The 17,075-nt window shown below is 42.8% G+C and overlaps 1 protein-coding gene across 12 annotated transcripts in view; it reads left to right on the top strand.

The window, feature by feature from the left end:
• Positions 1–17,075, top strand: part of tenm4 (teneurin transmembrane protein 4) — a 193,466-nt gene that overhangs the window by 130,365 nt on the left and 46,026 nt on the right. For all 12 annotated transcript variants that reach the window (XM_027280597.1, XM_027280605.1, XM_027280604.1 and 9 more), the window contains 6 exons: positions 2,024–2,125; positions 2,816–3,010; positions 4,549–4,749; positions 8,178–8,363; positions 13,716–13,862; positions 14,686–14,902. In XM_027280597.1, the coding sequence (XP_027136398.1) occupies positions 2,024–2,125; positions 2,816–3,010; positions 4,549–4,749; positions 8,178–8,363; positions 13,716–13,862; positions 14,686–14,902 (1,048 nt within the window). The remainder of the gene's footprint in view (positions 1–2,023; positions 2,126–2,815; positions 3,011–4,548; positions 4,750–8,177; positions 8,364–13,715; positions 13,863–14,685; positions 14,903–17,075) is intronic.

The raw sequence follows: 17,075 nt of genomic DNA, 5'->3' as shown, positions 1-17,075 counted from the left end.
TCAGTTTTTTTTTTTTTTTTTTTTGTCCCAATATACACGAGCTACAAGATTCACGCCAGGAATCTTCTGCATAATTGTACTTCTGGGAGGAATTTCTAATGGCCACCCACACACACACACACACACACACACACACACACACACACACACACACACTCACACACACACACACATTGCTGGTTTCGTTAGCTTTGAGCAGAAAAGCTCAGGCTTCCTACCGTAGGTAGATGTTCTGGTTGGAAGCCATCAAACCTCACCAAAATGCTGATTTGCCTCTATCACCCCAGAGGATAGGCTCCCCTGAATCTGCTCACTTACCCAACATGGCAGAAGCCTGCAGCACTGAAAACATCAGCAGCGTTTCTCTCTGCTCGCTGCCTTACCGCTCTCTCTCTTTTCATTCTATCTCTAGCGTGCCTCTATCTCTCTCTCCTTTGTCTTTTTTTTCCCTCTGTCTTGCGTTGCATCCTCAGTGATGATTGACTCTCCAGAGTAAAGGGAAGCTGAATCCATGGCTCACATTTCTAGCCCCCTTTGTGGAGCACAAGAGATTCTTTGTTCAGTAAGTTTTGCCTCAGAGCTTCTGCTGCCTGAAGGCAATGGGCAAGATTGAATATTTTTCAGCACCATTTCAGACTTAATTCAGCGAGCATCATGTTTCAGAGTTCTGCCTGCTGTCGAGCGCCTCGGAGATCAGCGGTCACTCTTATTTCTAATAAAAGCAAGTGTCAGAGCGTGGTAGTAGAAATAATTCTTTTGCCAATTTATTTGATTTGGTTAGAGGGATCGATAGAGGGCATGATGAGAGTGTGCCGATTTGCTCGCGTCACACAAACAAGCTCTCAGTTTGTTAGGAAACAAAGGAAGAAACAGTAATTACACCAGACAAGGCCATTAGCATATGATATTCTCAGAACATGAAAAGGATTGAAGGCAATGTTTGAGTATCACAACACATTTATTGTAATGTGTTACAAGCAGGTACACGGAGCAGTCACATCAAGTCCACATATTTTTGCCAGGACATCTTCATCGGAGCAAATTCATTTCTAAAATATCAGATTTTAATTTGAATGTTCTCCAGTTCAGAATTGATTGTGATTCAAATGTGTTTGTTGTTTTCTTTGTAAAGGTTGCAAATGTCTCACAAGCTACTCTTTTATTTTTATTTTTCAATGACAGTGCAGCATTATATAAAGTCTGTGCTCATGGTGAGGCATCTATTAACCCCGGTGCCTGTGTACAAAGTGTTTGCGGGTCTGTGATAAGTCCAGCTAGATTCAGACAAAGTGCCAAGATTCATTTTGAATATCCCAGTGCAATTTTCATCGTTTCATTTTTATTTCAAACAGAACTGGTGTACAATTTGTTTTCAAAGATAACGTCGAAGACAGCGGAACAATTTAAAGAACACATTAAAGCACAGCTGTAACCAATGACATTTAGCTCTATAAATCATACACACACACTGTGTATATGTGTGTGTGTGTGTGTGTGTGTGTAAACCTTACTAGACTGCAGGTTTTTCCAGCTTGTAGCATTGTGATGAATAGACAAAACAGGAATACAAAGTAGTCTGCCTGGCCTACTCATTGTTTCTGCAGATACATAAAAGCCGACTGAAAATCAGTCCATAAAAGAAAATATGATACAGTAACATTACCCATGGCAGTGGGGAAATGCAGGTTCCTGTGTTGCTGATGCTTCAAATTGCTTGGTTGCAGTGTGCCATAAAAGCGTCAAATTAGGTTTGTCAGGTGATGCATGTCGCTTCATGTCCAGTGCATTCAGCATGTGTGACAGTTTGCAGAAGATCTGAACTTGTTTACTGTTTTGCTGAATTCTTGGGTGGAAATATTATTAGTGTTTTGCAGCGGAGTAGAAACGTTGACAGGATTGCAGCCTGTGCTTATCACTGTCATTAGCAACAGGATAATAATCAACCAAGAGAAAATGAGTGGGAGGAAAATTGTTTTTCAAACCACATTACTCAGAAAAAAGCTCATGATTGCTCTCTTTGCAGATTCTATTGATGACTGTCCAAGTAACTGCTTTGGGAACGGTGACTGTGTTTCTGGAACATGCCACTGCTTTTTAGGATTCAAAGGACCTGACTGTGGGCGAGGTGAGTCACACCCTCATGCCATAATGTCTTTATTGATCGACATCATTTTGATACTAAACGTTTTAGGGTCTGACCAAATTATACTCACTGCCAGAACAAAGCAATTTCAATCATGCAATTACTTTTTATTACACTTCAGACCTTTCTTATTAAATTAGGCAGTCGTACTCCTGATGATTATTTTTTACCTCTGTCTCTCCTGACGGAGATTGTGTTATTGTGTGGCATACAAAAGAACTTGCTGAATAACTGTATAGAGAAGAGAGCTTAAGATTATAGGGCTGAATTTTTTTTCAATTATTGAAACCAAGACTTCATTTATTTCTCGCCAAATTAAAATAACAAAAAACATTAGTTTTGTTTTGGCTGCATCCTTCCATACACTGCCATCTGTTTTCATATGTTGATCAGCACCATATTTCACACTTTTATTCAACTCTTTTATCACCCACACAGCAGCCATTGTGCAGGTAGTAGATATTGGTTTTGTGAGAATTCGTGTCGCGTCTGCCCTGGATGCCAAAGTGCCGTAATCTGTGCCGCATATTGTGCGGAGGAAAGGAAACCTTTTAACATTTTGGTCAGAAGCTCATTGTCGGATCGAGGCTTTAGCACACACTCGCCATTCTTTGAAGCCATGGTTGGAGGGGTCCATTCAAATGGATGTATGCTGTCTGCTCTTTTCAAAAGCTGCCTGTCCAGTGCTATGCAGCGGGAATGGTCAATACCTTAAAGGTCGCTGCATGTGTCACAGCGGCTGGAAGGGCTCCGAGTGTGACGTTCCCACCAACCAGTGCATTGACATCACATGCAGCAGCCATGGGACGTGCATCGTGGGAACCTGTATCTGCAACCCGGGCTACAAAGGGGAAAACTGCGAAGAAGGTGATTGTTTTAATATGTTATGATAATGTATCCTAAATCCTATACGCTAAGGCTGCTGTAACCACCATTTTAGCTTGTTAGTGCCTGACATTTTAAAAGAATACTCATAATGTGAATGGCTATTAAGTCGGCATGGCTTTTTTAACAGTCTATCGAGGTAGTAAAGCGAGGACATCCTCTATGAAGAGCGTTACAGCCATAACACTTCACACTATGCATCCCAGGTGACTTGTGACCTGTATAAATCATGAATATACGGCGTTGCGTTAATCGAAACAGTCCATTTATTGTCTGAATCTCACACACAGAGTCCGATGTTAATCCATTAGGAAGTCCACATTCATGATGCTGGATAAGGCTTGACCAGATAAGATTGAAGGTGCCATTGTGTTTGTCAGCTCTTGAAGGCTCTCATTTCAAGATGAAAAATGGACCCTGGGAGTTTGATAAATGGGGGTTTGTGACATCCATAGGCCCCTATTCTATTTTGGGTGGAGTGCTAGCCATAAGGAGTGGAGGAGAATGTGGACGAGGGCCCTTTAACATTTTTACCTTTCTTCCGTGCGACCTTCAGGCACAATGATTAATTGCCAGGAGAGAGTTTCTTGTCAGTTAGCCTCTGATCTTTGTGCCTTGTGCCCAAACCATCTGCTAAGAGGCGAGAGATCCTGTTTGTCTTACTATAACGGCCTTTATAGCCATTTATGTCATGGTAAAGGGGAACCGCTATGGCGCGGCCTGCTGCTCTCTGTGGCTAGACGTTGCTCCGGCTTGCCGCCCATTTGCCATCTGTGTGTGCTATGCAGACATCGTCTGGTGGAAAGAATGTTGTTATTGTGATTGTTTGCACCCACAACTCTTGTGCTCTTGCAAAGTGAGCAGTCATTTAACAACATGTCAAGAGAAAAGGATGCTATAAGAACAGGCATTAATTTGATATTTGCATACTAATTGAGCTGATACAATGTAACTGATGCAGTGTACAAAAAAAGATGCAGCAGAGGGAAGCCGGTGGAAGGCTTCTGTGAAATAAAATGGAGCAGCTTTCTTGCAGAGGAAGCCTTACTTTTGCCCCAGGCGTTTCCTTACTTTACTCCATTTTCTCCTTTACATTCTGTTAATGTGAGTTTTGGCTTTTGCAGCTTTGAACGACTCATCTCCGTGGCCTTTATTTCAGGAAAAAAAAAACATGCTTTTATTAAGGCACCTTCCCTCTTTGTGATGTATTTTCATTGAGATCATGGGATAGTGCCAGCAGGAGCGTGGGCAGCACCTGTAGGTTGGTGCCATAAGGCTCAGTGTGAATTCGGCTATTCAATTCTTTTGTTTGTAACTCATGTCTCAGGTTTTAGAGAAAGTGTGCCTCCTCATGTTATTTCCTCTCTGTGCATTCACCGAACATGTGCAAAGCTCAGTTGCAGCTGAGCTGCAGTCTACCTGACTTGACAGGCTCAAATAGAAAACGCCAGGTTGCCTCTGTAAGAAGGAAACGGCAGGTGACTGGTGTGTCTGACACTGTCTCTTTGGAACCCTTTTAGTGGATTGCCTGGACCCAACATGCTCAGGCCGAGGGGTATGTGTCCAGGGAGAGTGCCACTGCTTTGTGGGTTGGGGCGGGCCAGGATGTGAGAGCCCAAGGGCCTCCTGCATGGACCAGTGCTCTGGACATGGAGCTTTCCTGGCAGACGCCGGAACCTGCAGCTGTGATCCCAACTGGACAGGCCATGACTGCTCTACAGGTGAGTGCTTCCCTCAGATGAGAGTAAACATTGGCAGGATTCCCTCTCACAGTCCAACACTGATTTAGCTCGGATTGCCTAGTAGGAAAAAAAATCACTGCATAGCTAAATTAAATTACATTAGCCAATTTTTTTTAGGCTTTTAGACTATCAAATACTGTGGGAGGGAGTGTGGAAGCCTCTTACAGGTAGCCGGGTAGACATTCAAATAAAGCATTATATGAAAACAATTTAACAATAAAAGAAATAAAAAGAAAAGATTTCACAGTTTTTACACAGCTGAGTCCAGATGAAACCTCAGTCATACTTGTAGTTATACACCTCTCAGTTATGTAATCTCCTGCACACATCGATACTCCTCACAAATAATAATTACAATCTGTAAGTCTGTGAAAACCTCTCGATAAACAGCAGCAACATGTAATAGCCTTGACATCTCTTGTCGGCGTATCTCCGATAATAATCCCTGCCCTTTTTTTTGCTGGAATTTATTTCACTGCTTGATTCGATATAATTTCGATAATTGCGAGGCTCCTCGCAGAAGTAAACATTTCTGATTATCTTAAAAAGAAAGTGGTTTGTGTAAAAGCCTTCAATTATTCACGTCAGCGATCAGTCGGAGGTCCACAGCTAGCAATCAAACTCCGGTTGATTTTGCTCTAAATGTATTTCTTTCACGAATGGTTTCATCTTCAATCTCCACATGGTTAGCTGGAAACCACAGCAAAGAGGGAAATACGCATAGCAGGGATATTGTCAGCGACATGATCTAATGCCAGTTAATGCTCTTTCTTGAGTTGGGGCTTTCTTCACGTTGGCACAAGGCTCACAGCTGATGATAGCTTTTTTTCTGCTCTGGAGGATTGTTCCCATTGTGTTCATTTTGTCCACGGGGAATGTTCTCTCTTGGTAGTCAAAAATAGTCTGAGCATAAGATACAGTTTTACAGCTGGAATATATACAGTACCTTCTTGGTTGTTCTGAGGATAAAAAAATTTAGGTTTAGCTCTGACAGCAGCCTGACTGCTCAAACATACCAAAGACTTATTTTACTAAAAAAGAAAACCTCAGTGAACTCAGTGGTACATTGTTAAATGTATGTATCTAATGTCAGTGACATGTGGTGTTGGCAGATGTTCTTTTTACTTTAAAGCCAGCTGAAGAAATGCACAATTTTCCACACAAATGCTCATATGAGGCTGTATTTATGATCTATGCAGATAAAAGCTTCAGATAGCTCGGTCTGAACAGGCCTCTGATGTGTTGATGTTGTTTTTACAGTTGCAATCTTCAGCTGCTTTCATTTAGACGCCATCATTTGTATTCACACAAAATATTTCTAAAAAAAAAATGAGCGTAACCTGGATCCACGAATCCTTTTTATATTCCAAGCAGACACAATGACCTATTAGGTAATCCCAGGGATTTTAAGGGGGAAATGGGCAGTTAGTCTGAGTTGGACTCACAGAGAAAAAAGCTCTGTAAATGATGATGAGTTGGCTCTTTATCTGCCTTTATCCTGCTCATTGTGGAGCTTTCTGCGGTCTAATACAACAATAAGCTCGGTAGTGGGGTGTAGCACAGCTTACCAGCCTATAACGTTGCAGACCGGGGGAAGAAAAAGATGGAAAGCTTTCAGTTTATCTTTCAGGATTCTTTAATCCCCTCCCTCCCCAATACTTTTAGGTCACAAACTCATTTTCTCATGTGACTTTGGAACAGTACAACCTGGGTGCACAGTTGGTAGTAATACTGTTACAAGCCATAAAACAATGCCTAGGGTTTTATGTCCTTTAATATGTGTGTTTTTATGCCATTTTTGCTATTCTCCCACCCAGAGGAAAGTTTGTTTACACGGTCCTTTAGTGCAAATGGTAACGGCCATCATGGGGATGGGGGTATTTCTCACTGTGGACTCCTGGCCACGGATAATGAGAGTTTGCCTGCAGGCTGTAATTGCATCTTTATCACGTTAAAGCTTTCTCCTGTGTTCCGAGTGAACAGTTGTCTCACAGTCAGTTTGAGTCTGTTTTTCTCTGACCGGTATGTATTCCTAATAATTCTCAAAAAAGGAAAAGGTTACAGTCAGGTTTTTGGAATTTTTCTTTCAACATATGTTCTGATGAGATCACTCAAGATGTTCATTATGTTTATTATCACCTCCTGTTTAACTGTCAGTAAGAAAAATGATTCTGATGTTTATGTTTACATGCGTGATGACTTATTTGTCTGTGCATGTGTGTGTGTTTAAGTCATAGGGGCCACTGATTCTCATGCTGTGAACATACTCTACCTCAAAATCAAAAAATCAGATGTAAAATTAGCATTTTCATAGTTTAACAAAGTGTTGAGCTGTAATTAGCAGGGAAGAGTGATTTTGTTAAAAGCTTTTTAAGCTGGTAATGTCATGTTATGGTTTGTGGCTGAAAATACCGCTCAAATTGAATTTATAGCGATGACAAAACAGGCAGTGTAAAGGCAGTAATTGACTTATTAAAAGATTTTTACCTCCAGTTTGGTCCCCTGTGGTCATATTTGAATTGGCTTGGCTAATAAGCCAATATGGCTATTGTTCCTCGCCGCCTGTAACTGCTAAGCCTCTTTTTTTTTTCAACCGAACGGTTAATAAAGAGGTTAACATTTCAATGAGATTCGTAATAAATCTGTCAGTGTTTAATTTCTTTGAGCCTTCATCTTGTCATACTCTCCTCCGAGTTCATGAGACGGAGGGTAATGTCCCGGGCTCTATCACAGCCTGTCAGGGAGGTCTTTCAGCTGCCACACAATAGCGCCCAGCCAAGCTTTACTGTGGCTGTCTTCTTCCTTCCATGAATGTACTTCTTCCACTGGTACACTGCACTCAGGTAGAATAAAAACAGCTTATTGACGTCATGTGCCTCGAATCATCCTGTGGAGTCTCATCTCCCGCCTGGAGCCCATGGTGAAACTATGAACCATGCAGGTACCGCAAAAGGAAAACATTTACAGTTTGACCAAAATTGTGGCGCTGATGTTTCCATTCCTACGAGAAGTTCCAGCTGTGTATTTTCTCCTCTTTACCCCCCTTTTGTGGCAGAAAGAGGTGAATTTACAAAGAGGAGAAGAGGCGAGGAGAAGAATAAGTCTTCTAGGGCTGCCACAATCCATGTCTTTTCTTTGTAATGGACTTATTAGATTTTGTATTGTCAAAAAGGAATTGCCCCTTATGAGGTGCAGGAATTTCTTTTCAGCTGCCATCAGACAAGGTAGTGGAGCGTGGCCGCCTTTTCCCGACAATAACTCCTGGATTTGTCTTTTCTTCACCCTTGTTTCCTTGTCCCGTCACTGCCTTGTCTTCCCTTTCCATCCACCCCCCCCTCTTCCTTCCTTTCTGTCTGTATCCCCCCCACTCTCTTTTTTGTCTCTTTCTATGTCCCTGTCTCCCACAGAGATTTGTGCAGCGGACTGTGGTGGCCATGGCATTTGTGTGTCCGGCAGCTGCCGCTGTGACGACGGCTGGATGGGCACTGGGTGTGACCAGAGGGCGTGTCACCCTCGCTGCAACGAACATGGCACTTGCAAGGACGGCAAATGTGAATGCAGTCCGGGCTGGAACGGAGAACACTGCACTATCGGTAGGGTGGGAAGAGGTTTGGGTTTGGGTGTATGTCTGTGTGTGTGTGTTTGGGATGGTTTTTGGGGGGCCAACAAAAGCGTAGGCCGTCCGTTTGCCTGCCTGCGTGTGTGTGTGAAGCGCTGGGTGTGAGGGGAAGGGTCCAGTTGGAGAAGAGAGGGGGAAAGCATGCTTAATTGAATTTGTGCAACTCGGTAAAGCATGAACAGGTTTACTCAAGGATCTGAGGCTTGCCTTCATGCATTTTAATGTGGGAATGTGCTAAGGTGTCCTTTCATTTTACTCATCCTTTCCCTCATCTCTTTCTTTGCTCCCTTTTCATTTACTATTAATTTCAAATGCTGGCATGTGAGTCATTGTGAGCAGGTCAACCACCACTCTTAGCTGTGACACTTCTTCAATACACACTTGCAAAAGATCTTGATATTTTCAAGACCTTGACTGAATGTCAAGAGAGAAGAGCATTTTTAAAAACCTTGGTTCACCTAAACCTAAAAAAAAAAAGTTTTTTTTATTGTGTTGCCAGAAAAAGGTTATCGCATAAACACTGGAATAAATTATTTTCAATGTAACAATGTTTTAGTTTCTGGAGTGCAGTACCACTGTATTAAATATGGACAGTTGTACACATGCATTTGTCATAATTACTTTACCTGTGATCAACAAACATCAAGCAAGTCCAACAACACAAGACACTAGTCCAACAGCAGTCAGCCCAGCTCGCCGTCTGTCTTTCAGCCACGTATTTCACAAAGCGAGACAGCAACTCTCTCCTTTCCTCGTCTTAGCGTCCTCTGTCGTCCTTCTCGCCTATCCCATCATGTCCATTGAGGCTGTTGAGCCCGACTACATCGCCCGCTTGCCCAGCATTTCCCCCTGCGCCCCCCTAACATTGGCTTACAGCAGCTAGTACGCAGCAGTTCACTTCACTGAAACTGCATGAATCGCAGAGTTGATGCGGCGCAGCTGAAGGACATCCGAGGGAAAACTATTTTTCAGTTTGGTGTAAAGCTTTACGTATTTCTTGTGGGAGATCAAACCCAGGCCACAAAGTTATGTAGTGCGAGAACAGACGCACAGGGCACAGCGTGGTTATGATGAGACACTGATACACGTCAGGCTTCAAATTATTTAAAATTGGGATGTAATTTATATTTCTTTTAAAGAATATGCCAGCAGTGGTTCATGGGTGATAAAGTTGGCTCCTTTTATTCTGACAAAGAAGAGAGTAAGAGGCAGAAGGAGCTGACTACACTTTCTAAGTGTAGATCTGTACTTTTAAATGTTTCAGTATGTTGTATTATTGTGTAGTATGTATTTTATAGTACTTCTGGAGCTTTTGTTTGTCATACGGGACGACTGACTGCAGTAATCTGACCACTGCCGGAATGATGGTATGAAGATATTCTTCAGTTATGATGATGGATGTCCTGAGGCTTGACAGTTTTGTAAGACAGTGGTTTTAATGTAGTGGAGCTTCATGATATATGATGTCAGAAAAGTCAAACCTCCTTTAGACATCAGAGGAGATCATCCAGAGGACATGCTATACGATGCCTGCTTTGCAAGATTGCAACTTTACCACTCTGTTCATGTGACGCATCCGTTTTCTCCGCCTCTCTTTCTCTTTGCTTGTCTTCTCTTTCTGTTTTCTTTTTTTTTACACTTCTAGCCTTTAATATTCCAGAGGGAAATATGTTTTCTACGCATTCGCTTGAATGTTGTGGCGTGTAGTTATTGATTAAGATGTGGCAGTTATATAAAATACGATGCATTCTTATAGGCCAAACTACAAAACAGAACAGTATTGTGGTTTATAATGGCAACAAGATCTGTTGACAGTTGACATCTAACATGGTAGCTTACTCATTAACATTCAACGATCCAACCGCTCAAGCATCAGAGAGGATGTGGGGACACAATGGCCGTCTCTTCCCCCCTCTGCCACGGCATTTCAGCGAACAGAAACTCCCACGCGTTTGAGTCAATAGGGAGACGGGACAAAGGTTGAGAACGCTCGTCTTATAGGTGAAAGCTGTATTCCATCTTCAACTAGATGATTTCTTTTCTCACAGTATTCTCATGCATATCTGGGAGCAGAGAGCTGCCTGAGTACAGAGCATTGACTCGGTCTGTGAATGTTTTATATGCTGGCCTTACATTATTGATGGGCCTTTTATAAGTGCCATATTGAGATCCCCACTCCCTCGACAAGAATATTCCTCAGTGTCATCCATTAAGAAGCCAAAGATCTCAATTTAAATCAATTTTCATTATTGAGAGCTCCGCGTTGGCCCTAAGCCTCACGCTGCGGAGCACAGCAGGTCCCGCGGCCTCGCCATCGCTGAAGCCTCTTGGTGACCTCATCGTCTGCAGAGGTGTTTCCGGATTAAAAGCGCTTTTTTGTTGAACATCCTGACCCGCACGATATTGCTAGAGAGATTTAAGGGTGGTAATATGTGCATCAATCACGTTGCTTTTAAAATACTCCCCTGAGATATTCTGCCGATCCCGGCATTTGATAAATGGGGACAGATTGAAATGTTCTTTCTGAACATATCACTTTTTTACTTTATTACTCTCTCTCTCTCTCTCTTCTTTCTCTTTCTCTGTGTTCCACATCCCCCCTGTCTTTTCTCCGTCTCCATCCCTCTCCCTCTGTTGGATCGTATTTGTTGTGTTGCTTGTAACGCATGACTTTGCTTCACGACTGCACTTTTCCTTTTTTTCCTATTTTTTTTATTTATTTATTTACCTTTTGTGATGTAAACTAACACCTTGCCTTGCTGTCTTGTCATGGAAGTGGCACTGTTCAAACCTCCCTTATATGTCCTGTCTTTTATCTCCCAAGCTCACTATCTGGATAAGGTAGTGAAAGGTATGGCATACCTCCTTCCTTCTATTTTGCCCTCCTCCCATTGTACCTCCAGCCAGCATTAACAAATCATGCACACACACCATGCTCTTCCCCTACATTGACATATGCAAACACTATGCACCTCTTGTTGTCCCCAACAACTCATTCTAAAGACCCCCACCTCCCATCAACTTTTTACCATATTGTCAAACAGCAATCTCCACTTAGCACTTTCGCACCTGGTGAGTGAAGTTGTGCAGCGTTCTTTTACACGCTGAATATTTGGTTTGTGTGTGGCCTTGCTTTCTCAATAGGGGGATATTGGGAAAAGGGGCTTCATAACCTGTCCCATGCATTATGGATGAGTGTGCAGCTGTGAGCAGGGCCTGATAGGTGCTGAGGCCGCATCCTCTCTAATTAAAAGAGTTCATGGTCTGGTTGGTGCAGGGCAAACAGGGGGTGGAGGCTCTGCAGCAACCCTGTCTCTCTGCCTCCAGCACCCTCTCTCACTCTCACTGTGTCCTTGGTAATGGACCACCTGGCATGAGAGCGGCTGCCAGAGGAGTCCTTCGAACACTTGCAGCCTCACGTTTGGAGCTGTTTCAGTCAGGCTTGGGCAGGGCTCAGCAGGGGGCTCCTCTCTGAAAGGGGCTGCCAATTAAGTTGAACTGGTGCCAAAAGAGAGCGGATCTTTATTTATCCTTGTAATAAACATTCAGAGCTTACTAATCATCTGTCTCCGCTGGTCTAACCAGAGTTGTTTTGTCCATTTGCTCAATAAAAGGACAGCTAATGCCCAGACGTGTCTCGGAGGCAAGACGCTCTCTAATGGCATTAGCCTTTAACTGTGAGTCCATTTCTTCAGGGACACGAGAAGAGATGGAATTATTTATTTTTCGTACATTTTTTAAATGCGCCATAATTTTCCCCCATTATAAAACAGTCAAACATAGATTCTAAGTGGCCCTTCACAACTCATCGAAAGCCCATGTTTCTCCTCTACAGTATGCGTGGAGAATAAATAAGAATATAATTAAGTATAAAAACAGCTGCAACTGAGAATACACAGTTCCCGGTCGCTCCTGCCATGTTTCATGATTCGTTATGAAAAGGACTTTGAACATGGCTATAATTTTCATTTTAATATTAAATCTGGCTCTCTGTATCAACATGAGATTTTATCATTTATAAAGCATACATGTGCAATAATATGTATAAATGTGGGTTGTTCATTGATCCATGGCTGCATACTGTATTTTATCTGTATTGCAACAACCAGAATCAACTCTGCTAACCATGTGATCTGCAACACAAATCTATTCTTGGTGCTTCTGCCTTTTATCTCCCTAAATACGTATCTCTGTTCCTCATCGCAGTTTTTCCCTTCAGCTGATCTTCGGTACGCGTCACGTACACCGCACCTCTCTCTTCCTTCCTTGGTCTCTCACTCTCCCACTCTTATTCTCCCTGTGTGATGTAAGAGACATTGAGACAGCTGCCCTAGTCTCTTTAGTTGATAAAATGGGTCAGCTTAACATTCTCTCTATCAAGGCAGCTCGCTAACAACACACTGTGACAGACTTGCGTGCGTTTGATATCTCGAGATGTTACCCTCTGCCTCCGCCTCAGCGAGGGGATACGAATCACGAGGTACCAGATAAATTCCAAACAGCCCGTAGAAAAATGGGCGAGATAATCCTCTGATCTATGCCCTTGTGAAGACTTATCCAGAGAGAGAGAGAGAGAGACAGAAGAATGTTTCACCTGTCATTCTGCTTTTAGCTTCCCCGGGGTCACATGCCCAGGAACACAGTTAGTAGCATGCAAAGTTAATGTTGTCGAGCTCAGCCTTGTCCCCTTCCTGCTCTTAATGACAGAACACACACACGACCTGAAGGTATAATCTTATCGATTGGTAAGAAGAGGCTGGAGACAATTTATCAAAAAAAAAAAAAAGAGAAGCAAATAATGATACAGACCTTTATTCAATAATTAATGCAGCTTATTCCTTCCTGCAGAGGGCTTGTAGCTGTAATGCTGTTATTATAATGATGGCCACATTCTGAAAATCACATAAAACGGTGCAATTATGTGCAGGAATGCCAGCATATACACTGCTGCTCTCATTACCAGGGCGTAGTTATATAGATACAGGAGGCCAGTATACTGTAGTAATGAGCGAATATTGATTTAGAAGATCCCACTTATCTGATTTTACTGCAAAGGGATATTAGAAGGCTCACAAAAGGTGTATCAAATGAATGAACATCAGATGAGGGTCATTATAGCCACCCTCACTCATTTGAAATCTTAAAAATGACTTTAGTCTATTGCTGTCGGATAACTACTAGCAATAAACCATCGTCATGAAAAAACACATTGTTCACAAACAATATACAATATTCAAAAACTGTTAAAGCTACAGGTTAAACATGTTTTATTTGATATTCTGTGCCGACCTCTGTCTTTGTCCTTTTTTTTTTTTTTGTTGCGCAGAGGGCTGTCCTGGTTTGTGCAATGGAAATGGTAGGTGCACTCTGGGTAACAATGGCTGGTACTGTGTGTGCCAGCTGGGCTGGAGGGGCACTGGCTGTGACACCTCTATGGAAACTGCCTGCAGTGATGTCAAGGACAACGATGGAGGTAAAATCACAAACAACACAAAGCATCAACAGGGACTCTTAACTAGACATAATTTGACTATAGAATCAACCCGCCTTTTCTTCTTCAGAATATACCGTACCTGATTAATGCTTTCCAGGCTCAGCGGTACTCTTATAACCGGTGAGAATGAGCAATGGTTTTCTGTCAGTCACCTGGACAACAGGTTTTTTATTAAAGAGCAGAGTAGCTGGCCTGAGGCCCCAAGCATGCGCTGGCCCCAGGAGGAAGTCCCTGCTCTGCCCTCTAACTAGCCCCGAGCAGAGCCAGGCACACACACAGAGCCAGCCAGGGGGCTGCACCACTCTTGAGGCCAAGTGGAAAACGTGACTTCCTTTCTTCCAGACCTCATTCTCGGGCTTGAGCTATGCACTAGCATCCCTTATTTATGCAGGGGCTGTTTGTCTCCCCATCACTGTGCAGGGACCGTAGGGCTCTCGCTGGCAAAGACGGGGAGCTGCTGGGGATTTGACTGACTCCTGACAGCAGGGTTTATTTTTATCACCCATCTGGCCAGATAGGCCCGTGAAAGGGTAGGGAGTCCAATGACCCACTTCAGCAAAGTAAAGTGCATTGCACAGCAGCTCTTTTCTGTCTTGTTTTATTTCATCTAAATCGCAGATAGAGAACCACGAACCATAAATGTTCTCCAGGTGCATAACATGGCTCCAAACATGTAGTAAAACAACGGTCAAAACAAATAATGCCCCGATGACTCAATGTATACGCTTAGTTTCTTTTGCCAGGTGTGTGTCCAGGCTGTTGTTTAATGAGAGGGTGTGTGTGACTTGTTTGACCTTGTCAGATGGCCTGGTGGACTGCATGGATCCAGACTGCTGTCTGCAGGCAACCTGCCACACCACCTCTCTCTGTGTGGGCTCACCGGACCCCCTGGACATCATCCAAGAGACACAGATGTCCTCTGCACAGAGCAACCTGCAGACTTTCTATGACCGGGTGCACTTCCTGGTGGGCAGGGACAGCACCCACATCATCCCCGGTGCCAGCCCCTTCGACGGAAAGTAAGTGACTTCCATTACTCCCACAGAACACCACCCAGAGCAACGTTCTTTGAAAGGACAAAAGCTATTATATTCTCCAAGGGATTTCTGACATCAATATTAAATTGAATTCTCTTTTTTTTTTGCATCATCATTTGTTTTCATGCCTCAGTTTCTTGGAAGACCATACTTGTTCGGCTGAGTCAGTTAAATTAGTAATTGCTGGATTGAATGTGTTTTACAATTTAATTCAGCTGCTCGAGACACTTGACTTTCATTGTCTACAATGGCTCTGCTCAATACCATTGGATTTAACAGTGATCTAGTCTGAATTTGCATTAAAAGCTAACGTGACTTTATATGTTATTCAAGTAATGACATTCCAGGGGCAGGCACAAATCAATCAGTGGCTTTTCTGCTTTACATTATTAATGTAGGCCAGTGCAATTACAATGCCATGGTTATTGCACCGACAGATCTTGGCACAACGTGAATCCTTTGCTTTTTTAAAGCCAGAGCAAAATGTCTGTGTGAGGGAGGCAACGGAGGCTGAAATGGGCAGGGACTGGTGGTGTGCAAAGCTGGAAGGATGATAGACAGATGATGATGGACGAACACAGAATGTGGCAAAAAAAAAAAAAAGCAAGGAGCATTCCCTGGCACGAAAGGCATCTCATATTCATGTATTGTGATTACTTTTACTGTAATCCATCTGAGGCCCACTCCCAGAGGCAGAGCTTACGACACCCCAGCCATGGAATCTGAGATGCTTTCATATCAGGCAGGATGGCTGTCAAAGTCCCATAAGATTCCCCCATGCCTCTCGTTTCCTTTGTCTCCTTCTCTTTTCATCTTTAATCGCTTGTGAAGCTGTGTCACCTTATTTGCATCCCACTTGCTTGTGGATCTCTCTCATCTTTGGCGTTCTGTATACTCCCGTGAACCAACAAGATGGTAATCCAAACAAAATAAACAAAGAATAAAAACGAGTTGAGAATATTTCAAATTTCAAATTTTTTGTTAAAATGTCAAAAATCAAACAAATTCAGTTTGTTTTTTATTTGAAAGTTGGTATTTGAGGCTTTTTTACTTGTTTATTTTTTGTAGTTTTTTTAATGATGGCAGAGCGTTGTGGTTTCAGGCATCCCTATTTTTAGTCCTGCAGAGCTGTTGCTTTGTTCTTGAAAGGAAAATCGATTTCAAAAGTGTTCTGAAGCCGGATCATTTCCTTTAGCATAATTTGCAGCACAACACATCTTAGCATTCTCTACATCGTCTATGTCTACACCTTATTCAGCATGTTGCTCTTTTGTTCCTTTCGTAGTTACCTGCATATGATCAGAAATCAGTAGGCCCCTGGTTTGCAGTTAGAAAAACGAATAAAATCATATGACCTACATCACCTGTCATAAAACTCTGCCTGTTTCTGAAACTGTGGCAGTGTCTGCCAGTACTCGAGAAAAGCACTCGTAACATACTTTGTGACATTTTCCCTCATTGACATTTTTCTGGCTTTCAAGAACCACTCAACATTTTGCAGTTCTTCACCGGACAGAGGAAGAGGCGTAGAGAGCTGACTAATACTCTTGTCTCTCTCTCTCACAAGAAGATGCAGCCATAAATAAGTAAAGTCAAGAATCCAGAGATGAGCTGCAAGATTGGAGGCCTCGGCTCACCTAAAAATATCATTGATAATCTATTATTCATGCTTGGTATTCATTCCCCACCCACTGACAGATATGAGCAGTTATGACAGGGGGCTCTGGGCTTCAGATGAGCCTTACAGGCACGATCTCAGCATCCTCTTGATATCCCTGCCCTGGTCACTTGATCATCTCTTTATTGATCCATTAACCACTTCCTTATGCTGGTAGACATGTTGGACTGCTATTTCTGATGTTACCCACCACAAAAAGCTGCAAAGGTGCCACTGAATAAAGTATCTGCCACTGCATAAAACGTCTCGACTCTCCACCACGACACATAATACAAGAGACTGCCAAGGCCCAGCAGTGGATGCGGACCAGAATAATAAACAGGGACTTTGTCCATGGAACAGTTTGGGCAAAGATTGATAGCTGGCTTATAATAGCAAGGCAGAAGCTATTCGCTTCGTTTACAGGCTTGCGCTTTTATTCTTTTATTTATAACTCCCTTTATTAGCATTAGGCCATTAGTGTCAGAAAAGCTCTTG

This window comes from Larimichthys crocea, chromosome VII (assembly GCF_000972845.2).
Source record: "Larimichthys crocea isolate SSNF chromosome VII, L_crocea_2.0, whole genome shotgun sequence".
In the NCBI taxonomy this organism is placed as follows: Eukaryota; Metazoa; Chordata; class Actinopteri; family Sciaenidae; genus Larimichthys; species Larimichthys crocea.
This window is presented reverse-complemented; position numbering and strand designations above follow the sequence as displayed.